The 25986-nt window shown below is 42.5% G+C and overlaps 1 protein-coding gene across 4 annotated transcripts in view; it reads left to right on the top strand.

Moving 5' to 3' along the window:
* Window positions 1-6798: 6798 nt before the first annotated feature.
* Window positions 6799-25986, top strand: part of mafgb (v-maf avian musculoaponeurotic fibrosarcoma oncogene homolog Gb) — a 41246-nt gene continuing 22058 nt past the window's right edge. For 2 of the 4 annotated variants that reach the window (XR_010900842.1, XM_067432242.1), the window contains exon 1: window positions 6799-6954. Coding sequence is in view for 1 of the 4 variants with exons in the window: in XM_067432242.1 (XP_067288343.1) it covers window positions 6814-6954 (141 nt within the window). In the remaining 3 variants the exon portion in view is untranslated. Of the gene's footprint in view, window positions 6955-7760; window positions 8076-8956; window positions 8978-25986 lie in introns of those variants that run through there. The other 2 variants (XM_067432243.1, XM_067432244.1) reach the window with 2 other exon arrangements.

The following is a 25986-nucleotide window of genomic DNA, read 5'->3' as shown; positions in this document are numbered from 1 at the left end:
TGCCGTGTGTATTATTGTTATTAATTTGTTTATGTCTGCAAGTGTAATGGATGTGAAAGAGCCGAAGTGTTTGACTGACATCTTCCTGTCTGTCCGTTGTGTGTGTTCTATTGCAGAAAACCACATAAACGATGCTTTGTTAAAGAAGTGCTTGGGCTTGTGGTTTTATTTCCGTTGTCTGTTCATTGATGAGCTGTTCCTGATGAGCGAGAGCTGTAATTAAAGCGACAGGAACTCTGAATAATGAACTGAAGGGGTTTCTCAAGCGCTAAACCAACAGCAGCAGCAGCATTGAGCGAGAGTTTGTCAGCGGTGTGTTCCTCCGGTAAACCGCGGGATTGGGCGAGAGTTTGTCAGCGGTGTGTTCCTCCGGTTAACCGCGGGATTGAGCGAGAGTTTGTCAGCGGTGTGTTCCTCCGGTTAACCGCGGGATTGAGCGAGAGTTTGTCAGCGGTGTGTTCCTCCGGTTAACCGCGGGATTGAGCGAGAGTTTGTCAGCGGTGTGTTCCTCCGGTTAACCGCGGGATTGAGCGAGAGTTTGTCAGCGGTGTGTTCCTCCGGTTAACCGCGGGATTGAGCGAGAGTTTGTCAGCGGTGTGTTCCTCCGGTAAACCGCGGGATTGGGCGAGAGTTTGTCAGCGGTGTGTTCCTCCGGTTAACCGCGGGATTGAGCGAGAGTTTGTCAGCGGTGTGTTCCTCCGGTTAACCGCGGGATTGAGCGAGAGTTTGTCAGCGGTGTGTTCCTCCGGTAAACCGCGGGATTGAGCGAGAGTTTGTCAGCGGTGTGTTCCTCCGGTTAACCGCGGGATTGAGCGAGAGTTTGTCAGCGGTGTGTTCCTCTGGTAAACCGCGGGATTGAGCGAGAGTTTGTCAGCGGTGGGTTCCTCTGGTAAACCGCGGGATTGAGCGAGAGTTTGTCAGCGGTGTGTTCCTCCGGTAAACCGCGGGATTGAGCGAGAGTTTGTCAGCGGTGTGTTCCTCCGGTTAACCGCGGGATTGAGCGAGAGTTTGTCAGCGGTGTGTTCCTCCGGTTAACCGCGGGATTGAGCGAGAGTTTGTCAGCGGTGTGTTCCTCTGGTAAACCGCGGGATTGAGCGAGAGTTTGTCAGCGGTGTGTTCCTCCGGTAAACCGCGGGATTGAGCGAGAGTTTGTCAGCGGTGTGTTCCTCCGGTTAACCGCGGGATTGAGCGAGAGTTTGTCAGCGGTGTGTTCCTCTGGTAAACCGCGGGATTGGGCGAGAGTTTGTCAGCGGTGTGTTCCTCTGGTAAACCGCGGGATTGGGCGAGAGTTTGTCAGCGGTGGGTTCCTCCGGTAAACCGCGGGATTGGGCGAGAGTTTGTCAGCGGTGTGTTCTTCCGGTAAACCGCGGGATTGGGCGAGAGTTTGTCAGCGGTGTGTTCCTCCGGTAAACCGCGGGATTGGGCGAGAGTTTGTCAGCGGTGTGTTCCTCCGGTAAACCGCGGGATTGGGCGAGAGTTTGTCAGCCGTGTGTTCCTTTTGTTCACACAGCGCTCGTCCCGGGTCGAATTCGGTAATCAATCCCGGGACGTGGTTGCTTTCACACAGAAGGCGACCCGGCAATGTTCCGGGAATATTGCGGGTCCGACGTGCAGTGTGAAAGGAGCTTGAGTGTGTGTTTGTGAGTGTGTTTGTGTGAGTGTGAGTGAGTGTGTTCGTGTAAATGTGTTTGTGTGAGTGTGTTTGTGTTTGTGTGAGTGAGTGAGTGAGTGTGTGTGTGTTTGTGTGAGTGAGTGTGTTCGTGTGTTTGTGTGAGTGTGTGTGTGAGTCAGCGAGTGTGAGTGTGTTTGTGTGAGTGTGTGTGAGCGAGTGAGTGTGTGTCTGAGTGTGTTTGTATGAGTGTGTGTAAGCGAGCGAGTGAACCCGTGAGTGAGTGTGTGTGTGTGTGAGTGTTTGTGTGAGTGTGTGTGTGTGAGTAAGTGTGTTTGTGTGAGTGAGTGTGTGTAAGCGAGCGAGTGAACGTGTGTGTGAGTGTGTGAGTGAGTGAGTGAGAGTGTGTGTGAGTAAGTGTGTTTGTGTAAATGTGTTTGCGTGAGTGTGTGTGAGCGAGCGAGTGAACGCATGAGAATGTAAGTGTGTGTGTGAGTGTTTCTGTCTCTTTCTCTGTGTGTGTGTGTGTGTGTTTCTGTCTCTCTCTGTATGTGTGTGTGTGTGTGTGTGTTTCTGTGTGTGTGTGATTTCACTGTTACATTAAGTGATCAAATCATGTAGTTTAGTAAGGTGAGTTGATGTACTAATGACAGCTGTCTGTCAATCCCTTCAGCTCTTCATCTGTTCATCTTCTGGACGATCTCGCGTCCGACCGGAGCCGATTTCTTACATCACAACACAAGCTTTTGCAAAGTTTCAGAGCAGGAGTTCATGTGTGTTCGTCAGAGCCGCCTGTAGTGATTGCTATTGTGTGTTCTGGCAGGACGGCAGGATTAAACCCAGCGCTCAGTGTGTGATTAAAGACGCAGCTCGTGTTGTGTGTTCTGAGGGCCAGTGTTTATTTGTGTGTCTGATTGAAAGTCGAGGAGGCGCTAAAGAGTTCGATAATCCTCCTTTTATTCCAGAGGTTGCTCCTCGGCTGGCCCAGCGCACTCGAACGCTGATAAGTCCAACGAGTCTCGCGCTCCTGTTATTCCTCTGGAACTGTTTCAGGCGCTGTTCATCATTTTCTGATGATGTTCCACAAACACAATCAGTCATTTTCCCCGTTCTCGAGCGGAACGTCTCGCCAAACTACTTTCTTCAAAAGAGCTTTTGCCTATTTGTGAACCATTTTTAACTACTTGGGATTAGTTTTCTTCATGCATAAAAAGGATATTTCATTCAAAAGTAACGTTCCTGTAATGTTTGCAAAATGATCAAATGGAAGGTTTATAAAATATGGGCATTTCAGAGAATATTCAGAAATAATGTTTATACACTGATCAGGCATAACATTATGACTAATATTGCGTTTGTCCCCCTGACCCGTCTCTGATGGACTCCTTTAGACCCCTGAAGGTCTGCTGTGGGATCTGGCACCAAGATGTTAGCAGCAGATCCTTTAAGTCCTGTAAGTTGCGAGGTGAGGCCACTTGTTTGTTCACACATCCGGCCATCCACGTGATGTAAAAGAACACGTGATTCCTCAGACCAGGCCACCTTCTTCCATTGCTCCGTGGTCCAGTTCTGATGCTCACGTGCCACTGTTGGTGCTTTCGGCGGGGTCAGAGGTCACCCTGACTGGTCCATACGCCTCAAACTGAGCTGCTCTGTGTATTCTGACAGCTTTCTATCAGAACCAGCATTAACTTCTGGAGCAGTTTGAGCTCCAGTAGCTCGTCTGTTTGATCGGACCCCACGGGCCAGCCTTCGCTCCCCACGGTCATCAATGAGCCTTGGCCGCCCATGACCCTGTGGCCGGTTCTCCACTGGTCCTTCCTTGGAGCACTTTTGATAGATACTGACCACTGCAGACCGGGAACAGCCCACAAGAGCTGCAGTTTTGGAGATGCTCTGACCCAGTCGTCTAGCCGTCACAATCTGGCCAAACTCGCTCAAATTTTGTTAGATCCAATTAATCGATTTGACAGTACTAATATTAATTCAAATAAATGAATCTCGATTAATTCTATCTAACATAAGTTTGTAATATATATATATATATATATATATATATATATATATATATATATATATATATATATGAACACACACACACACACACACACACACACACACTTTTATGCTATAATCGTAATGAATGGATTTTGTAGCACTTTGACTTAATTAGCCACATTTCATACACAATGGCAATTCAAAGTGCTTTACATAGAAATGAATTAAAATAGGGATAACATATGCATAAGAAAAATAATACAATGTGTAAAAATTAAAATATAAACAGTAAAAAAAATGTATTAGCAAAACGTTCTGAAAATGTATATTTGTAAGCTGAAGTCAAGCTCCAAAAAGTACAAACACGATAATAAAAGAATCATTAAAGTAAAATATTGACTTGCTTAATGCTCTGTTCCTCGCACAGAATGATCACGTCCTGTTATGATGCTTTTATTTCCTTTTTCAGCTTGACAGTCCAATCTGCAACATTTCTTGTGTAAAACACTGATTTCATAATTGACAGCGCTGTGGGTTTCCTGTGGAATCGGCTACTTTTAAACCCATGACTTTTTCCAGCGTGGGTTTAAGTTTTGACATATTGCATGAATTGTCTGAAATGCTTGTGTTGAAGTATTTTACCAGTGATAAAACTGTAGGAGATGTCAAGTTTTGTGATTACTACTGTATAGTGCTTTTCATTTTGCATTAATAATATCGGCCTGATATATGTTCATTTTTGTTATTATAATCAGGCTCTCAAAAATTATATAAACATTTGAAGTTACATGTATCGGCCAAAATATCATTATTGGCTTTCAAGAATTATCGGTATTGCACTGTAAAAAAATAAAATTTTGGTTTAACTTAAAAAAGTAAGTAACCTGGTTGCCTTAAAATTGTGAGTTTATTGAAATTAAAAATTTGAGTTGATATAATGAAGGAAATGTGTTTAATAAATAGAAACTCAAAATATTATTGTATCTGAACCACATAAAAAATGTGATAAATCATGAAAATAGCACAATTTGGCTGCGTCATCACAAATAACACACACAATTACCCAATATACTTACAAAATGTTTTAATAATATTTTAATAAAGGTTGTCAAATCTCTAAAAATGTTCATTATATTAACTCAAAATTTAAATTTCAATGAACTCAAAATTTTAAGGCAACCAGGTTACTCTTTTTCTAAATAATTTTTTACAGTGTGGCCAAAATGTTCATATCTCTGCATCCTTGCTACATAATACATGGCATTGACATATTTTGAGTTTTGATATTTGGGGTATGGTCATTGGGCTGTTTTTGGTTCGCCTTTGGGCTAGTTTGCTTACACAGAATCAACACTTATCGCATCTAAGCCATTTTTCCTGAGAGCTGTCTGGAAGAGTCCATTAGATACCACAAACCCATCTACACATTCGCACTAAACCGCCTTGCGTGTTGCAGATGCATTTCAGCTCTTTATTTCAGTTGGAGCTTCCGCAGCGCTGATATTCTCTGAAAAGGGCTACTGGGAAGGAGTGTGAACAGAGAAGTGTGTGTTTGAACAGATATGTTTTATCATCGCTGTACAGCTGGCGGCTGCGGAGAGAAAGAGGAAGACGGGCTCTGGTTCTGATGGTTCTTCTAAACCGCAGTGAATCATCACGCCAGCTTCCTCCTGTGTGAACACCGCTGATGCAACTCTGATAAGGCAATGCAGCTTCACCTGAGCTAACATTTGGAGTACATTGTTAACATACTGTTTTTCGGCTACTATATAGTAGGGAAGTAGCCTGACAAGCCAGAGCCACATCCAGATGTTTGGTCTGGAAACTCTCCATTGACGGCTCAATCTGAGGGGCGGATAAACGGCTGTCTGTCAAACTCCCTCTGGACGCGATAGGATAGCGCTACACCAACCAGAGCAACATGAAGCAAAGCTAGCTAACAGATTAAACATTCGACGTATCCGGTCGGCAAAACTCCGAACACATCTTCCCTTTTTAAGAATGACTTCAGTGTCGCTCTTTTCTCAGAGAAAAGCTTAGCTCCAAGTCTTCCAGAGTCGCGGCCAAAGCTGATTCGAGAGACCGCCGTTCTCACGCAACGCCAAATACGAAACTCGGCCGTCATTACGTTGAGCCCCGCCCACCGACTCTATACACAATGTGATTGGCCTGGCAAGAGTTTGGTTTTTACACCTCAGAAGTGTATAGAGAGTTGCTAGACGATACTCGCGGCAGATTAGATTTGCTGCCGCTAGGGTGCGTCTAGATTTCTAGGGAAGCATTTGAGCGTTAAACTGAGAGGTATGTCCGAACGCATAGCATTCGAAAAACTGTAGGCGAAGTGCACATTCGATGGACTCTTCACTATCCCATGAGGCCACGGGAGAAATAAATGGCGACAACTTACTCTGGTGAAATGACAAATTTGGTCCCCCCTGAAAACGGATCACCCAAAGCGATCCCATTGGTTCAGATTGTATTTAATAGGTACTCTCTTTAATTCCTACAAAATGCTACGATAAATGCTGTTATAATGACCGTTATGTCTGTATTAGGTAGCTTATGTAGCATAGCATACAGAAAAGCGATTAGCCCGATAGCTTACATCTGCACTTACTCTACATATATATTCTCTCAACAACCTTAAAAGTAATTGTGTTAAATTAAATATTAAATGTCCAAATATTTCAGTTATAAATAAAACAAATGTTCAATTATTAACTTATTTATTAACAGTTAACATTAACATTATTTAGCAGTAATGTGTTTTTGTGTGCATTATATGGTAAGCTGTGTGTATTTTAAATTAATATAATTTATATACTTAGGATAATCATTAACCGACAGACATCAAAATACCGCGAAATAGCAAACGACTCTGCTTTTAAATGCTCGCGGTACTTTAACGATAGGTCTGCGCAATGTCGTTTTTTTTAACGGTCGCACGCAAAGTTCAAATTCAAATGTACGTACTGATCTCATCAGTCCTCAGTTGAAAATACTCAGTACTGTTGGTAAATATGTTGTGTTTAAAGAGCTTTATTGTGCTTTACTTATTTATAATGGTTTATTAAATGTATAGACCGCATTTATGCTCTTTTAATTCTTCCGTTTATGAGCGCTCAGCACGCGCGTGTGCCTTTAAGAGTCGCGCTGCCGTTGCGTAGGTCCTTCATGAATGAAACCACGTGACCAAGCCAAATCATATGACGTCTGGCTTCAGCGCGAGAGAAAGAGGATCAACACGGTCCCAAATTCGCCGACAACAGCGACAAACTCCCGCTGGATTCGCGTCGCGTCCACCAGACACCGGCATCTGGAGCGCAAGACGTTTCCCGAAGCGTTCGGTGAGTGCGTCGATGTTGAATGCGTTTATAACGCGGACGAGAGTCGCTCACCTCAGATCTGTTTTGCTGAGTGTGCACGACACTGTGTGTGTGTGTGCGGTGTGTGTATGTGTTTGCGCGTGCGTGTGAGTGTATGTCAGTTTCTTTTTTTAGTGCAGACAGAACATGAACCATTTACAAATATATGCCAACACAATGAGGAATTAAATAAAGTTCAGAAAAAATAATGATATATTAGGCCTATTATTATTATTATTATTATTATTACTACTATTAATTAAAATGATTTAATGAAATTGTAAATGTTATAAAAGTTATGCCTTTTGTATTTAAAAAAAAGTTTCAAACATGCTTTTATGTCTGTGCTTTGCTTGTTTGGTTTCTTTTTTGCAGTATTACAGTGCATTAATAGTGGATACTAACTTTAGTATTTTTCCTTATAGTTATGAACATTCATAAATAATTTGAATATGTAATTCATAACTATAAATAGACAACAAATTTTGTTTAATTAAAGATATCACCCAAAACAACTTTTTGGAGAACTATTTATAATTATAATATGTAAATTCCCGTTATATTTAACCACATCTATTTATTTTGCTTTACTAGCAATATGCTAATGATGAAATTGTGCAAATGTTGCATTAATTAATCTGTTTGTTTACTATATTATTAAAATGGTCACATGACGCCGCCACGCGCGTTGAGCGGGACGCGCGTTTTAAAGGGCTCGCCGTGCTGAATCATCACGATCGGGTCATTCCGCTTAAAACCCGCCACACACACTCACACACACACACACACACACACACACACACACAGAGCCATGATGACAGCGAACAGACAAAGGGCTCATCGATACACACACACACACCCTATCTGTAATCAATCCCCTGCTCTGATCGTCGCTTTCGATTTGAAACATTTGCAGAAATCAGCGGGATTCGGCTTGTGTTATATTTAGAGAGAGCGTGTGTGTTTGTGTGTGTCAGGCAGAGGTTACACAGCAACACAAACGCACGCGCGCGCGCGCACACGCGGATATCTGGCTCTGAATAATCGGAACCTGCTGGTTCATCAGAACCGTCTGCGCTGGACACAGATCCTCCGGGTTCGAGGTGCGTTAGTATTTCTCTTTTACGCGAGATTACTGAATTATCTCCACAGGTTTACACCCTTTTAAAAGTACTGTGGTATCAGGTGTTAATACCGTAGTACTTTTGTTGTCTGCTTCATGTGTCATGGTGTTTTACTCGCCTACATTGACATCATTTCACAGGCATCTGTCTCGTTTCGAACCGTACGAGCCCTAGGTAGGGAACACACTAGGGTTTGACACCACAGCTAACACAAATATCTTCTAAGAACGCTTTGCTAATTCATGAAACCGTTATTTCGGAATGTCGTTAAAGACGTTATTATTATTATTTTTTTAAAGGTGTTAACCGTTTTATTAAAGAAATTAAACGCGGGAACATTTCATAATTTTGCAGACGTTATATTAACGTTACTTTTCAAAGTTATGCTTGCTGAGACAATAAAACACATTTGTCTTTAGATGGAAGATTACATTTAGACGCAAAAACCAATAAAGTACAAAAATATAAAAAAAATAGTACTGAATGATATTCGTGAAGAATACTATGGTAGTAACTTATATGTATATCTTGACATATATTGTAATGCCCTGTTTTATTTTTGTCGTGTGGTGAAACTAGTTTTGAAGAGCATTTGTTGAATTCCGTTACCCCGCGCGGGCGCGCGCTCGCAATCATTGATATCAGCTTGATTTCGAATCAGCGCTGCTGAAAATCATCATATCAGCGGAATTAATGGGCATTTATGAGGAAGATGCTGATTCATCAATCGCTGGTATTTGTTTGACGTGAGCCCGGGCACCGGGGCGTCATGGCAACACGGAATATCGGAGCGCGCGGAACCGGGTAGCTTTCGAGGCACGGAGAGAGCGCGTGCATCAATAACAGCAGCGCTGCGCGAATCAGACTGATGTCTTTATCAGGTGCTTTTACATTTCTACAGACCGCATTATAATATTATATAGCATGCAATTCATATAGGTCTTCAGGATGTTTGAGGTTTTTATTTGAGCACATTTATCTTATGATCAGTATATTAAATCCGCATATCTGCTGCTTGTGCATTTGCTTTACAGCTTTATTTTGTTGTTGTTTAAAATCAGGGGTTGTGTTATGCTGGTTTTACCATGGTAAAGGGATAGTTTGAGATGATGATGATGCTCCGAATCAACAGCATGTTTGACAGGAGTTATTAATAAAATGAGGACTGATTTTGGTTTTATATTGTTCATACAAAGGTCATGGGTTTGATTCCCAAATATGAACTGATTCCATGTGTAGCTTTAATGCAATGCGAATCGCTTTGGGGAAAAGCGTCTGCCAAACGCATGAAGGTAATCATGGTGTCCAGAAATGCTGCTCTGTGATTATTAGATGTGCCCCTGGACCACAAAACCAGTCATAAGGGTCATTATTTTTAAAACTGAGATTTATACATCACTTGAAAACTGAATAAATAGTCTTTCCATTAATGTATGGTTTGTTAGGACAATATTTAGCCAAATTACGGGAAAATCTGGAATCTGATGCTGGAAAAAAAAAATCTGAAAAAAGAGCATCTCCTTTAAAGTCCTTAGCAATGCATATTACTACTAATAATAATTATATATATATATATATATATATATATATATATATATATATATATATATATATATATACACACTGTAAAAAAAATTGTTGGTTGTTGTTAGTTTAACTTAAAGTAAGTAACCTGGTTGCCTTAAAATTTTGAGTTTATTGAAATTAAAAATTTGAGTTGATACAATGAAGGAAATGTGTTTAATAAATAGAAACTCAAAATATTATTGTATCTGAACCACATAAAATTTTTGATAAATCATGAAAATAGTACAATTTGGCTGCGTCATCATAAATAAAACACACACACAATTACCCAATATGCTTACAACATCTTATAATAATATTTTAATAAAGGTTGTCGAATCTCAAAAATGTTCATTGTATTAACTCAGACATTTTAATTTCAATTAAACTCAAACTTTTAAGGCAACCAGGTTACTCTTTTTCTAAATAGTTTTTTTTACAGTGATCTTAATGTCCTAATGACTTTTGGCATAAAAGAAAAATGTATAATTCTGACCCATAAAGCTTATTGTTGGCTATCGCCACAGATATACCTGTGAGATTATGACTGGATTTGTGCTCCAGGGTCACATTTTCTGGAAGTACTAGTACATATTTACATGTCAATCCAAAGCCCCTTTCTCACTGCGATCCGGCAAACACACGGATAATGCGACCCGGCATTTGTTCCTGGGCCGCTAGATTTGGTCCATTCACACTGCCAGCGAAATACCGTAATATGTGCGCTTTCACACACAACCCGTAACGGTCCCGGGTCGAGTTGACACGTGACATCCTGATGTGACGTATAACGGCGAGCGATCTCCGCTTCAGCGCGGATAGTAAGGAGCTCCGTGGTCTCGACTTGTGTCCAGTTTGCGCTCATTTCTGCTTGTTTAATTTGAGTTTCTTTTGTAGACGAACACTCTCTGCGTTTAAAACACCGACGAGCTCTTCTGGCACTGCAGGGTTGTGTTATTGAAGAAACAAGCTCTAGGAGTCGCACGATAACTACGCACACGCTGCGGCATTAGTTTCGGCTTTTGTTCACACAGCGCTCGTCCCGGGTCGAATCCCGCAATATTACTAGGTCCCCGACCCGGGTCGAATTCGGTAATCAATCCCGGGACGTGGTTGCTTTCACACAGAAGGCGACCCGGCAATGCTCCGGGAATATGTGCAGTGTGAAAGGAGCTTAAAGGGTCATGAAACCCCAAAACACTTTTTTTGAGATGTAAACAGATATGTATAGGCTGCACATCATTGAAAACACTAAGGGTACTCATTAATGGTATTCATATGTGAAAATAGTTATTTTTGCATTTTTCAGAGCGATTTCTGTCTTCCGGTTTGAAAAGTTTAGTCGGAGCAACGTCACAAATGCTGACGTCGGCACGGCCTTTTCGGCCCAAGTATGGGCTGCTGGGCACATGCTGACGTCGACCGCTCCGAGCGATTCTCGATATATATTCATGACATAAAGCTCATTCAGTCCAATCCCTGCGCTGTAGTATGCATACAAGATAATTTAGTTAATATGCATGAGACAGTCATTTCTGTCAGGCTCGTCTTCCATCATTATTGTAGAGATATGGTGGGGAAGTTTTGGAAGCAGCGTGCGGAAAAGTCACGGAGGAAAGCTAGGCGTTGTGCTGATACGAAATAACGTAAAGGGCGCCGAGCGAGCTGTAACCGGCGCCGTCTGTGGAAGCCTTTGCTACAAAGGCTCGGTAAAGTAAAATTCACCTGAGGAATCGCACGCCGAACCTGCAAGCTTTGACTATCTATGTCAGGAGTGCAAAATAACCAATCTGTAATCTGTAGGCCAATGAACAAAAGCCACGTCCTCTCCGTTTTATTTGTCGTCACAGCCATGCACTAAACCGCATGTGCTCGGGCTCTTAGTGAAACAGTGTGCTGCATATTTGGACAAATTTAGATTTAGCTGCCGAGTGATAGACAGCGCGGATCGTCACGGCAACCCAGCGCGTGTCGCTCTGCTTCAGATGCGCCGTCGAGACTAGCCTCAAACCCCTTCGCTTTTACCCCGATCTAGAATTACACATCTCTTATCACATCGCATGTTGGGTGGTTCACGTTCTCTTATCACGTCGGCGCGTTGTTCATCTTGCCAAACAGCGTGCATATTTGGACAAATATAGTTTTATCACGTTTGCAAAATATTTCGTCATGCAGAATAACATTTATTTTCATTTCTCACTGAATTATGCTGGTTTGAAGAGCTGAATGATTTGCGATCTCTGCTGCACGCCACTCATAGCTCTCTCATTCGCTGTACTCATCCCTCATTTAATCTCTCTGTGGTAAACAATGCCAACGTGAACCAAGAACATGTCTCAGAACCGCTCAGCACCTACTGACAGACACTCCCCTATTTATGCAAACATTCCCTCTTTCCACACAATACCATCCCACCTTTTCACAGTCGACCACTCCCCTTTTAACAAGCTTTTTCAAATCGAAGGTGTGAAAAAACACCGCTGCAGCAGGGGGGTTTCATGACCCTTTAAGATGATTGGTACAAAGTTGCAAAACTGCAGCTCTTGTGGGCTGTTCCCGGTCTGCAGTGGTCAGTATCTATCAAAAGTGCTCCAAGGAAGGACCAGTGGAGAACCGGCCACAGGGTCATGGGCGGCCAAGGCTCATTGATGACCGTGGAGGATGAATAAGCTGGGTTGTTTCAACCCAAATTTTGTGTGTGTGTGTGGTACAGCGCTGTCCTTTGGTTAGTGAGAACCGTGTAAATCCATTAGACCCTTTTAAGAGCCTGTTTACATCATTAACCGGAAATCTCCCAATAACAATCCCGGCTAATTGTGATATTCGGGCAATTAGAGTCTGGAACGCAGTGGTGGAGAAGTGTAATCTGATCAGGGCTGGAGATCGCTCTTGATTGAGGGAAATCTGCTGATGGTCGAGAGCGAGCGAGTGTGTGATTGAAGTTGTGGTGAATGAACGGGAGAGTTTTTTGTCTTTTAAGGCGTTTTCTGAAAGCGCTGAGACAACCAAAAAGCCTTCTCTGGCTTGACAGATGGTGTTTGGCTGGTTAGCGGTGATCTCTGCTGCGAGACGAGGTAATGTGACGTTGATGAGGACGATGATGTCTGGAACGATTCGCCTCGGGTTAATCTTAAATAAAGGTGTAAAGCGCTGTGATGAACGAGAGGAGGGCTGATTGCTGCACTTGCAACTTTTTAAAATGCGAGACTTGCATCACCAAAAGAAATGTGATCGTTTGCATTTACAGTAAGTGTTTTGCAACAGATTGCAGTTTCTGTTCTTCCTCTTTTCTTTTTTTTACTAACAGGTAGTTTTTCTCATTTTCTTTCTTCCCCCAGCAGAATACTCTTCCTCTTTTATTCAGAGCTCTGTGTGTGTGTGTGTGTGTGTGTGTGTGTGTGTGTGTGTGTGTGTGTGTGGGCATGTTTTTGTGACATATGAGGACTCAAATGTGTATAATGCCATGGGTATGACACAGGTATTACAGGAGAGGGTGAAATATGAGGACATTACCCATGGCCCCACTTTACAAAAGGCTTATAAATCACACAGGAGGAGTTTTTATGAGAAAGTAAAAATGCAGAATGTGTGTGTGTGTGTGTGTGTGTGATGGGTAGGTTTAGGGGCAGTGTGTATGTTTGTGTGTGTGTGTGTGTGATGTGTGTGTGTGTGTGATGGGTAGGTTTACGGGCTGTGTGTGTGTGTGTGTGTGTGTGTGTGTGTGTGTGTGTGTGTGTGTGTGTGTGTGTGTGTGTGTGATGGGTAGGTTTAGGGGCTGTGTGTGTGTGTGTGTGTGTGTGTGTGTGTGTGTGTGTGTGTGATGGGTAGGTTTAGGGGCAGTGTAAGGGGATAGAAAATACAGTTTGTACAGTATAAAAACTATTACGCCTATGGAATGTCCCCATATGTCACAAAAACAAACGTGTGTGTGTGTGTGTGTGTGTGTGTGTGTGTGTGTGTGTGTGTGTGTATATGAACAGTGTTCATATAAACCGCATTATGCCTGTTAGATTGCGTCAGTGTCTGTCATCAGTTGTAATGGGAATCAGGTGAAGTGCACTTTACACAGTGTAATAACTTAACAAGCTATTTGCCCGTCCACACTGATATATGCTGTAAAAAATAGTTATCAATACAAATTATATTTGCGTAAAAAAATGTAGTAATACAATTCATTTTTACGTAACATTTTTTTTAATGGCATATACACTAATATTGTGTTGGTCCCCCTGACCCGTCTCTGGACTCCACTAGACCCCTGAAGGTGTGCTGTGGTATCTGGCACTAAGATGTTAGCAGCAGATCCTTTAAGTCCTGTAAGTTGCGAGGTGGATCGGACTTGTTTGTTCGGCTCATCCCACAGATGCTCGATTGGATTGAGATCTGGGGAATCTGGAGGCCGAGTCGACGCCTCAAACTGGTTGTTGTGCTCCTCAAACCATTCCTGAAGCATTTGTGCTTTGTGTCAGGAGCATTATCCTGCTGGAAGAGCCACAGCCACCAGAATACCGTTTCCATCAAAGGCTGAACATGGTCTCAGCAATGCTTAGGTAGGTGGAGCGTGTCAAAGTAACATCCACATGGATGGAGGACCCAAGGTTTCCCAGCAGAACATTGGCCAAAGCATCACACTGCCTCCGCCGGCTCGCCTTCTTCCCATAGTGCATCCTGGGGCCATGTGTTCCCCAGGTAAGCCACACACACACACACACACACCCGGCCATCCACGTGATGTAAAAGAACACGTGATTCCTCAGACCAGGCCACCTTCTTCCATCGCTCCGTGGTCCAGTTCTGACGCTCACGTGCCACTGTTGGTGCTTTCAGTGGGGTCAGGGGTCAGAGGTCACCCTGACTGGTCCATGCGCCTCAAACTGAGCTGCTCTGTGTATTCTGACAGCTTTCTATCAGAACCAGCATTAACTTCTGGAGCAGTTTGAGCTCCAGTAGCTGGTCTGTTTGATCGGACCCCACGGGCCAGCCTTCGCTCCCCACGGTCATCAATGAGCCTTGGCCGCCCATGACCCTGTGGCCGGTTCTCCACTGGTCCTTCCTTGGAGCACTTTTGATAGATACTGACCACTGCAGACCGGGAACAGCCCACAAGAGCTGCAGTTCTGGAGATGCTCTGACCCAGTCGTCTAGCCGTCACAATCTGGCCAAACTCGCTCAAATCCTTACGCCTAAATTTAAATAAATTAAAACATTTTTTTACTTGACATCTGTTTTGATCACTGTAATTTTATGGCATATATATGCCCCAACCAATTATTTTTGCTAAAATTAGATCTAAACTTGTTCTTGAGGGGATCTCAACAGGAAGTCAATTGCAGCTGGTCTGAATTTGTCCTATTTTGTCTAAACATCCTTAATTTATTAGAGAAGGATATTTTTAACAGGAAGTTGTCAGTGTGAGTGATGAGTGTTTGTGTCTGAGCTGGAGGACAGGTGTCCTTCAGAATCTCTCTCTCTCTCTCTCTCTCTCTCTCTCTCTCTCTCTCTCTCTCTCTCTCCTTCAGTTAAATAAATATCTCTCGCTCAGGCTTATGAGGACAAATGAACATTGTTCAGTATTCAGTGCATGAGATGAGTCTGAGATTTATTACCTTCTGTGGGGGAATCGGTGAGACACACACACACACACACACACACACACACACACACACACACACACACACACACACACACACACACACACAGTTGCAACAGTTGTTTGATGTTTGTTTTTGCTGAATGAATTCACACACATTAGCCCTGACGTGTGTGTGTGTGGAGGGTTGATGAAACTCCAGGAAAGATGTTGAGCTCTGTGTCTTTGCTGCATGTCAGGTGTTGTAAAGAATAAACACTCACACACACACACACACACACACACACACACACACACACACGCACACACTCAATGATCATTAACCCACCGTTGTGTGTGTGTGTGTGTGTTCATCTTTATAGTGTGTTAGCGGTCACAGAGATGAAGGTTACTTGAGGTCATTGTGTGTGAATCTGCACGCTCCACCACACAGAAAAAACAAAGTTTTTACTGAGTTAATGTAAAAAAGAGAGAGGATGAAGTGTGTGTTTTGGAGGAGGGGGTGTGTGTAGATCAATGGAGTCTTTTTTTCATGGCCTCTTTGAGCAATGATGAAATCCGCTGTAAGATACAGCTCAAGTATAGTAACGCTTCGCCTCATAACAGTGGCATAGTTTTAAAGACAGACGCCGCGGGAATTACACGCAAACCACTGCAGTCCGGACATCAGAGAACGGGAACACCAGCACCAAACACACTCCCTTTATACGCTGCTGTTTGGTTGCAAAGTGATTGTTTTCTGGTCAAACGCCTGTAGATGTGACTCAGATTCCTCCTTTAATGGCACGTGTATATAATAATAATAATAATAATAGATTTTATTTATAATGCACTTTACATTCCGAAGAATCTCAAAGTGCAACTAAGGGGAAAAAAAGTGAAAAATCTCAATTTCAGGTCCGATGTGTGTGAAGCATGTTGGATTACACTGCAAAAAATGCTTTTCTTACTCAGTATTTTTGTCTTGTTTCTAGTCCAAATATCTAACAATTCATACGTTAAGAAACATTTACTAGACAAGTACACATTATTGTCTTGTTTTGGGGAAAATAACTCAAAATGAAGAGAGTTTTTGCTTAAAATAAGATAAATAATCTGCCAATGGGGTGAGAAAAATAATCTTAATTCAAACAGAAAACAAGATTATTTCTCTCACCCCATTGGCAGATTATTTATCTTATTTTAAGCACAAACTCTCTTCATTTTGAGTTATTTTCCCCAAAACAAGACAGTTACTTCTGCTTGTCTAGTAAATGTTTCTTAATGTAAGAATTTTTAGATGTTTGGACGAGAAACAAGACAAAAATACTGAGTAAGAAAAGCATTTTTTGCAGTGTAGCTCAACTGGCATGATAAGATTAAGATGCCTTTAGATGAAAGTATGAGAGGTGCACAGCTCTGAATGATTCCTAGACGTCGGTATTTGGTTGTAAAGTGGTTAAAAGTGTTTCCATTTCATTTCAAATCAGTCTCTCTCAGATGCTGTGAGGATGTTTTCCATGCAATTAATGGATTTTACAAATAAAGTTTTGGAAGATAATCATCAAAAGCTTCATATTCACTGGAAACTTTTCTTGGAAACATATCTGCCGCAGTGAAGTATGGATATTCATAATGTCTCCTGGACCTGATGGCGTTCTCGCTCTGCCTGGAGTCGATGTCTTCCAGTTGCATCATCCCGGCTGCGCTTTGCTGCAGTTTTTACCCGCAGTGTTCAAGTGTTGCTCGCTCTTGCAATCTCCACACGCCCCAAAAACGAACCTCGGAACGAGTGAAATCCAGACAGAAAAGGAGAAAGCTCTTTACACTCAAAAAAAGCTGGGTTAAAAACAACCCAAGTTGGGTTGGAACTCGACAAACCCAGAAATTGGGTCGTTTGAACCCTAGTACATGGACCCATTCAAACAACCCAATTTCTGGGTTTGTCCATTTTCAACTTGGGTTGTTTTTAACCCAGCATTTTTTTGAGTGTGCCTTTGCGGGACCGGTGTGGTTTGTCTGTTGGTCAGGTGTTTTAACCCCTTAAGTGTCACTGGCCCACCGGTGGGCCCATTTGCCACTGTATGTTTAAAACAATTACATCCTATATTATATCCTGATCTAATGTTGACAAACTATGTCATTCGAAAGCTTACGAACTCGAGGTTTATCCTGTGCAAACCGTTTTGAAATCAGACCTTGCGTTACCATGGAAACGGTGCTCTAAATTATTCTAGCGGGCTCCTCCCCAAGTGGCGTCGTCATGTTTCATATTTATTTAACTACTTTATAATAAAAACCTTTTCTAATCTTGGCAAAACGCATATCGTCGGAAAGGTCTGAGTCTCACGGTTCTATATCTGCAAACTGTTTTGTGATATTTACACAAAAATATATTAGTCACTGGAAATTGCATAAAAAAAAGAAATGGAATTTCAATGACACCCGGTGGCTATTTGTGGTGCAGCGCCTAAACAAAACCTCATGGGAACTTCAATTTTTGTGATATCAACTTCAAATTTGGAACACAAATTGATTAGACATATGGCTTTGATTTGATAGTAATTTTAGAGTACAAATTATTTTGTAACATATATATTTTATATTAAATATCTAGTACAGTATATTTGATTTACAGTACATTTAAACTTCCATAACTTTCTTTTCATAAATAAATCACATATTTGAGCTTTCAACAACTACATTCTCGCCTGAAAAACTATTAAAACTACATTTTGTGACACAATAACAGTAGTATTTGTAAATTACTCTGGCCTCGGGGTTTCCCATCCGTCACTTCACCACGTGACAGCAGTAAGCAGGCTCCTCATTGGTTAACGCGGCGCGAATATCCGCCAAAGTTCAGATTTTTCAACTTGAGCGATTCGCGGGTTTCGCGCGAATCACGTGTTCAGAGCGCTCAATTCGCGTGATCCTTGCCGCGTCATTCGCACGAATCGCGCCGCAGAATGCCTATTCGCGTCTCTGCATTGACTTAACATGTAAAGCACTCGCGCGAATCGCGTCACGTATTTGGAACCCGTAAAAGGTTCTGTATAGTTGAGTATATTCCAAAGAACCCTTTGTGCTAAAAAAAAATTCTCTAGTGACAAGAAAAAACCCTTTTGGCACTTTAAAAATCCATTATATAGAACACTGCAAAAATGCTTTTCTTACTCAGTATATTTGTCTTGTTTCGAATCCAAACATCTAACAATTCTTAAAACAAGAAGCAGTTACTAGACAAGTACAAATTATTGTCTTGTTTTGGGGAAAAAATAACAAAATTAGGAGCGTTTTTACTTAAAATAAGCCAAATAATCTACCAATGGGGTGGGTAATATTTTGCTTACCCCACTGGTAGATTATTTTGCTTATTTTAAGTAAAAACTCTTTTAGTTTTTAAGATTTAGATTATTATTAGTTTTTAGGATAATTATTAGGCATATTTCTGATATAGTCAGAAATTCTTTCATCTGCTTCTCAAACTGAAGTGTTTATTCCTGCTTTGTAAACATATTTAATTTCATGATCATTTTCAAAACGATCTCAATCTTCAGAAGAGAAGTGAATCAAACGAACGCTGTGATTGGCTGTTTGCCGCACGTGTCACACTTTCAGAGAAAGTTTATACTGAGCTTTGAGAAACGGTTGAACTTGATCTAAACCAGGGTGGATTGATCTGGATTTGTCAACTCTAATCTGTTCAGATAGCTTCATGCGACAGGCCTCAGAGCCGTGTGAGTGTGAGTGTGAGTGTGAGTGTGAATGTGAGTGTGTGTGTGTGTGTGTGTAAAACTAACGTGAAACCAGACTTCATTCGCCTCAAATGTAAGGATATAACTTAACTAATCGTTTCCTATCACACATATAGTGTGCTCTGTGCCTTTCACCATGGAGAAATTAAATTAGTAAATGTGTGAACAACTGACCTATTTCAGCAGTGTTGGGGGCGGGGCTTCAGATTCTAGAGAGCATTTAATTGGACAGAAGATTTGACGAGAAGGGGAAGTCTGCGATGATGTCATCAAAATCTGAGATTCGTTTTAACGGAAGTGAGAGAGTGTACGTTTTGAATGCTTGTATCTCCAAAATGTAAATTTTGTCATTGTTTTGGAACACACACCAGCTTATTCATAACTTTAAGGCTAACACAGTCATACTAAAAGCTAAAAATGTTTTGATTTAATTGGGCCTTTAAGTGAAAGTTGTTAGTAAAGATGGACATGCCGGATTTCCTGATGGTTTCTGCTGGCATAAACTTAGCCACTATGTTAAGACTTTGTCTGAAGCTCTAATTTGTCCAACTAGCAATTACTCAAAATGTAATCAGTCTTAATTCCTATTCAAACTGAACCGATCTACCACTTCAGGTAACTAATTTTAAAAAGTATTTAGAAAAAAAGTTTCCTGGTTGCCTTAAAATTTTGAGTTCATTGAAATTAAAATGTTGAGTTAATACAATTAATTTTTTTTTGAGATTCGACAACCTTTATTAAAATATTATTAAAAGATGTTGTAAGCATATTGGGTAATTGTGTGTGTTATTTGTGATGACGCAGCCAAATTGTGCTATTTTCATGATTTATCACCTTTTTTATGTGGTTCAGATACAATAATATTTTGAGTTTCTATTAAACACATTTCCTTCATTGTATCAACTCAATTTTTTTATTTCAATAAACTAAAAATTTTAAGGCAACCAGGTTACTCACTTTTTTAAGTTAAACCAACAAAAAACAACAATTTTTTTACAGTGTATAAAATTGTAAACTTCATAATATAAATCTGAAGACACGGACATATAGCGCTTTTATTAGTATGTTGGATTGACTTCGTTTACTTCTGTTGTAAAGATGATCAAAACAGAGTAGCTGACAGCCTGTCATAAACGTGAGATATATAACCAATCAGAGGAGAGACCTTCTAGCCAATCATAGACGAAAGAGGCGGGACCTTCCCCTACCATCCTGGGGAATATGTATATATATATATCGCTCCCGGACCCCAGTTTGAAGACCCCTGGTTTATGCAAGCGGCCCCTGATGCGAGCCGCACCTCAACAAACACTCGCTCTTTCTTCCTCCGTCTGCGTTATTTATGTGTCTGTGTTTGTGCTGACCTGCGCCAGAGCAGGAGGGGAAATAAGATTTAGTTAACTTATCTGTGTGTGCCTCGGAGAACCGAATTAACCCTCGAGTCTCTCTGCTGGAAAAAGCCCTTACTATAAAAAACAGGCCTTCCTGACGGAGCAGTTTTTCTGCTGCGGTGAGGAGATTTCTCTCACAGTACCTGAGACGGGAACGCGCTTCTCTCCTCCATCGCTCTCTCGTTTCTCTCCTCCATCACTCTCTCGTTTCTCTCCTCCATCGCTCTCTCGTTTCTCTCCTCCATCACTCTCTCGCTTCTCTCCTCCATCACTCTCTCGCTTCTCTCCTCCATTGCTCTCTCGTTTCTCTCCTCCATCGCTCTCTCGTTTCTCTCCTCCATCGCTCTCTCGCTTCTCTCCTCCATCGCTCTCTCGCTTCTCTCCTCCATCGCTCTCTCGTTTCTCTCCTCCATCGCTCTCTCGTTTCTCTCCTCCATCGCTCTCTCGTTTCTCTCCTCCATCACTCTCTCGTTTCTCTCCTCCATCGCTCTCTCGTTTCTCTCCTCCATCGCTCTCTCGTTTCTCTCCTCCATCGCTCTCTCGCTTCTCTCCTCCATCGCTCTCTCGCTTCTCTCCTCCATCGCTCTCTCGCTTCTCTCCTCCATCGCTCTCTCGCTTCTCTCCTCCATCGCTCTCTCGCTTCTCTCCTCCATCGCTCTCTCGTTTCTCTCCTCCATCGCTCTCTCGTTTCTCTCCTCCATCGCTCTCTCGTTTCTCTCCTCCATCGCTCTCTCGTTTCTCTCCTCCATCGCTCTCTCGCTTCTCTCCTCCATAGCTCTCTCGCTTCTCTCCTCCATCTCTCTCTCGCTTCTCTCCTCCATCGCTCTCTCGCTTCTCTCCTCCATCGCTCTCTCGCTTCTCTCCTCCATCGCTCTCTCGCTTCTCTCCTCCATCGCTCTCTCGTTTCTCTCCTCCATCGCTCTCTCGCTTCTCTCCTCCATCGCTCTCTCGGTTCTCTCCTCCATCGCTCTCTCGCTTCTCTCCTCCATCGCTCTCTCGTTTCTCTCCTCCATCGCTCTCTCGCTTCTCTCCTCCATCGCTCTCTCGCTTCTCTCCTCCATCGCTCTCTCGTTTCTCTCCTCATCGCTCTCTCGTTTCTCTCCATCGCTCTCTCGTTTCTCTCCATCGCTCTCTCGTTTCTCTCCTCCATCGCTCTCTCACTTCTCTCCTCCATCGCTCTCTCGTTTCTCTCCTCCATCGCTCTCTCGCTTCTCTCCTCCATCGCTCTCTCGTTTCTCTCCTCCATCGCTCTCTCGCTTCTCTCCTCCATCGCTCTCTCGTTTCTCTCCTCCATCGCTCTCTCGTTTCTCTCCTCCATCGCTCTCTCGTTTCTCTCCTCCATCGCTCTCTCGTTTCTCTCCTCCATCGCTCTCTCGTTTCTCTCCTCCATCGCTCTCTCGTTTCTCTCCTCCATCGCTCTCTCGTTTCTCTCCTCCATCGCTCTCTCGTTTCTCTCCTCCATCGCTCTCTCGCTTCTCTCCTCCATCGCTCTCTCGCTTCTCTCCTCCATCGCTCTCTCGTTTCTCTCCTCCATCGCTCTCTCGTTTCTCTCCTCCATCGCTCTCTCGTTTCTCTCCTCCATCGCTCTCTCGTTTCTCTCCTCCATCGCTCTCTCGCTTCTCTCCTCCATCGCTCTCTCGGTTCTCTCCTCCATCGCTCTCTCGCTTCTCTCCTCCATCGCTCTCTCGTTTCTCTCCTCCATCGCTCTCTCGCTTCTCTCCTCCATCGCTCTCTCGCTTCTCTCCTCCATCGCTCTCTCGTTTCTCTCCTCATCGCTCTCTCGTTTCTCTCCATCGCTCTCTCGTTTCTCTCCATCGCTCTCTCGTTTCTCTCCTCCATCGCTCTCTCACTTCTCTCCTCCATCGCTCTCTCGTTTCTCTCCTCCATCGCTCTCTCGCTTCTCTCCTCCATCGCTCTCTCGTTTCTCTCCTCCATCGCTCTCTCGCTTCTCTCCTCCATCGCTCTCTCGTTTCTCTCCTCCATCGCTCTCTCGTTTCTCTCCTCCATCGCTCTCTCGTTTCTCTCCTCCATCGCTCTCTCGTTTCTCTCCTCCATCGCTCTCTCGTTTCTCTCCTCCATCGCTCTCTCGTTTCTCTCCTCCATCGCTCTCTCGTTTCTCTCCTCCATCGCTCTCTCGTTTCTCTCCTCCATCGCTCTCTCGTTTCTCTCCTCCATCGCTCTCTCGCTTCTCTCCTCCATCGCTCTCTCGCTTCTCTCCTCCATCGCTCTCTCGTTTCTCTCCATCGCTCTCTCGCTTCTCTCCATCGCTCTCTCGTTTCTCTCCTCCATCGCTCTCTCGCTTCTCTCCTCCATCGCTCTCTCGTTTCTCTCCATCGCTCTCTCGTTTCTCTCCATCGCTCTCTCGCTTCTCTCCATCGCTCTCTCGCTTCTCTCCATCGCTCTCTCGTTTCTCTCCTCCATCGCTCTCTTGCTTCTCTCCTCCATCGCTCTCTCGTTTCTCTCCATCACTCTCTTGTCTCTCCCTCGTTTAATTGCACCTTTGAGCTTTCCTGTCGCTATCTCGCTGATGCTTTTACTTCCAGCCTCTCGTAGTTTCTTCCTCTCTTTGTGTCTCGTTCAGGACACGCGGCTCGATTAAATGTCTTTAGAGGAGAATAGGAAAGGAAGAATTGTGCATTTTGTCTTTTTCTTCTGCTGTGTTTTGGGGTTTTGTGCTCAAATTTGGCGCGTTATGTCTCTGTGTTGATTTTAATATGATTAAAGCACTGGTTTAAATCTGCAGTGTAAAGCTGCGGGGGATTACACTGTTTTTTTGTTTTAGTCTTTCATATTAAACTTTGCTTGAGACCTTAAAGTCTTGATTTTGAGCTCTACTAGAACAGGTTTTCACGCTTCAATGCTGATTATTTTTAGGGATGCACCATTATGACATTCTTCTTCCAGATAACCGATAATTCTTTATTTGAAATATGGATTTGAAAGCCGATAACCGATATATCGGTCAATAAATCTGAATCCAAATTTGATAAAATTTGACCGATACTTGTATCCGATAATTCTTTATATTTGATAACCGATATATGGGCCATCAAATCTAAATAACATTTTTATGAAAATCCCAATTTGATGAAAATTTTGGCCGATATCGGTAACTGATAATTCTTTATAGAAAGCCGATAATCCATATATTGGCTGTCAAATCTAAATCCAAATATTTATGAAAATTTTGTCCGATACCGATTTATTCTTTACATTTCAAAGCCGATCTGAATCCAAATAAAGAAAATCCAAATTTTATGTACATTTTGGCTGATACCATAACTATGCCTGTTGTGATAGTCAATAAATCAATTAATCGCACAATATAAAAAATTAGCTCGATATTTTTTGTTTTCCTTGTGCAGTGTTCGCCTTTGGGGGAGCCCACTTTTCGGGTAGGGGGGTGGGCGTGGAAGAGAGGATGTGTATATTCCTTCACACACAGATGAACGGGTCAATCTATTGCTTAATGCATTGCGGAGACTCTTAATATACAATTTACAATCATTGAAGAACATCTTTGATTTTAATGTAGGAAGAAAAACAAGAATTGATAGGTCAAAAAGCTCACAAATACTCTAACCAAAGCATCCGGCTGTCTTTGAGTTCACATGAACGGTTGAAGTTACTCGTCAGGCTACAGAAGAATACCATAATTCCTCCATTCAGCTAGAGTTAGTCTTAGGACATCGATAGTCACGCAGACCTATATCAACCCAGCCACAACGATCCGTGTTTTTTCTACAAATCTTTGCGTTGACATGTACTAAACATGAGTGGAATTTGCACCGCAGCGCCACCACACCTTGATGGTCATGACAAGAACAGCATGTATAGTTATCTTTATTGAAGTTGCCGTCATGCATGAATTAATTATATATTTTTAGCAATTTTACATATAATAATCCACGATGATCACATTACAGAAAACTGAAATTGCACCTCAAAATAACTGTCAAAATTTTTGAGACCCCCCAAAATTTCTCAAATCACGTTTTCAGGAGAGCCCATGTTTCACACATACTCCGTCTGCAGTGCGTGTGCGTTGCGTATTTTTTTCCGTACCCATGTTAACGGATGACAGCTTTCACACTCCACACGGATGCGGTCCGTCAGTCCGTTCCAGGAGCGTTGCGTCTGCAGCAGTGCACGGATCGCTTTCGTACCGAGTCTATTTTTTGCTGCGCTGCGCTGCGTTGCTGCATTAAAGTGACAGAACATTGTTCGCATTAAAATAAACATGTACTGACGCGAAAATCTAGTAATTTCAACACGGATGCATATCATTTAAAATATACTCTTGTTTCAAAGTCAACACATGGCTTTTTTTCTCAAGTAAAGCAACAAAACGACACCTTACCTGGCATTTAGGTAAAAAATGTGCCATAATGGAGAGCACTCGTACTTTCTTGGAGGTGAAATGCAAAGTTATTTTTGACCTGCAGGATTTCTTTTCAAAGGGTTTAAAAACGAAAGAAAAGACGAGAGTCGGCTGTTTTTGAATAGCCTATTCTAAGTTTCTAATTTAAAATGTTTATGATTTTAGGCTATAACCTATGTTTAAATGTTTTGCCTTTTGTGTGAGCTAAATCTAAAGTATATTAATATATAAATATGAATTAATGAATTGAAAAAATGTTGTTTAAATGTAGGCTTGTAGCCTACGTTAACCTGTCTACTCAGAAAGATTAAACGAAGAGAATTGCAATTCTGATGAGCCATGATCAGTAACAACTTCTGGATTTTAAATAAAAAATCATTAATAAATGCTGTGCTTGTGGTATGTAAAAGCGGATCAGTTGCGGCCTGCAAACGCAGCATATGTGAAAGGAATATAGGGTGTGGGGCTCCTGCAACGCAGCACGCACCGCACACGCACTGCAGACGGAGTATGTGTGAAACGGGCGTTATTTAGGGAAGCCGAGCGCCCCCGAGCTCCCCCGTAGTTCGCACCCTGTCCGTCCTTTTGGGGAGGTTTATACTCGGCCAGATTCGTCTGGAACTCGTGGCTCTTCGGTTGCAGAGTACAAAATTTGACGTGCGCACCGTCGAGCGAAACGGGCCCCGGGCTTAGCGTTGACATGATTTTTGCCGTGCGGACGCGTCGAGTATAAACGAGGCTTAAAGCTGCACTGAAGTTGGCCGTTTGATAACTGCAGGTTAATTCTTCAGTTCAATCTTTGTGTGCTAAAGCCACATGAGTTCCTGTAGAGACAGCGATACACAATCTCCTTTCTATGCCAAATAAATGAAAAGCATGTCATGGACGTCTTCTCTCTCGCTGTATCAGAATCTCACTTTCCTCAGAGATGGTCAAGTCATGATTACATGATATAATTTTTTTAATTCTGTATCCTAAATTGTAAATAAATTGAAGATATCATGGCTTTCCTGTAGCTCAAACAGTAGAGCATGGCGCCAGCAACGCCAAGGTCATGGGTTCGATTCCCAGGGAAAGCAAGATTTGACAAAAATGTAAAATGTGTACATTGAATGCAATGTAAGTCGCTTTGGATAAAAGCTTCTGCCAAATTACATAAATGTAAATGTAATCATATGCTGAAGTAAATTTCTGGAGTGTTAACAAGGGTGACCAGACGTCCCGA

Source organism: Pseudorasbora parva, chromosome 22 (genome assembly GCF_024679245.1).
Source record: "Pseudorasbora parva isolate DD20220531a chromosome 22, ASM2467924v1, whole genome shotgun sequence".
NCBI lineage: Eukaryota > Metazoa > Chordata > Actinopteri > Cypriniformes > Gobionidae > Pseudorasbora > Pseudorasbora parva.
Note: the sequence above shows the minus strand (reverse complement) of the source record. Positions and strands in the feature narration are given on the sequence as shown.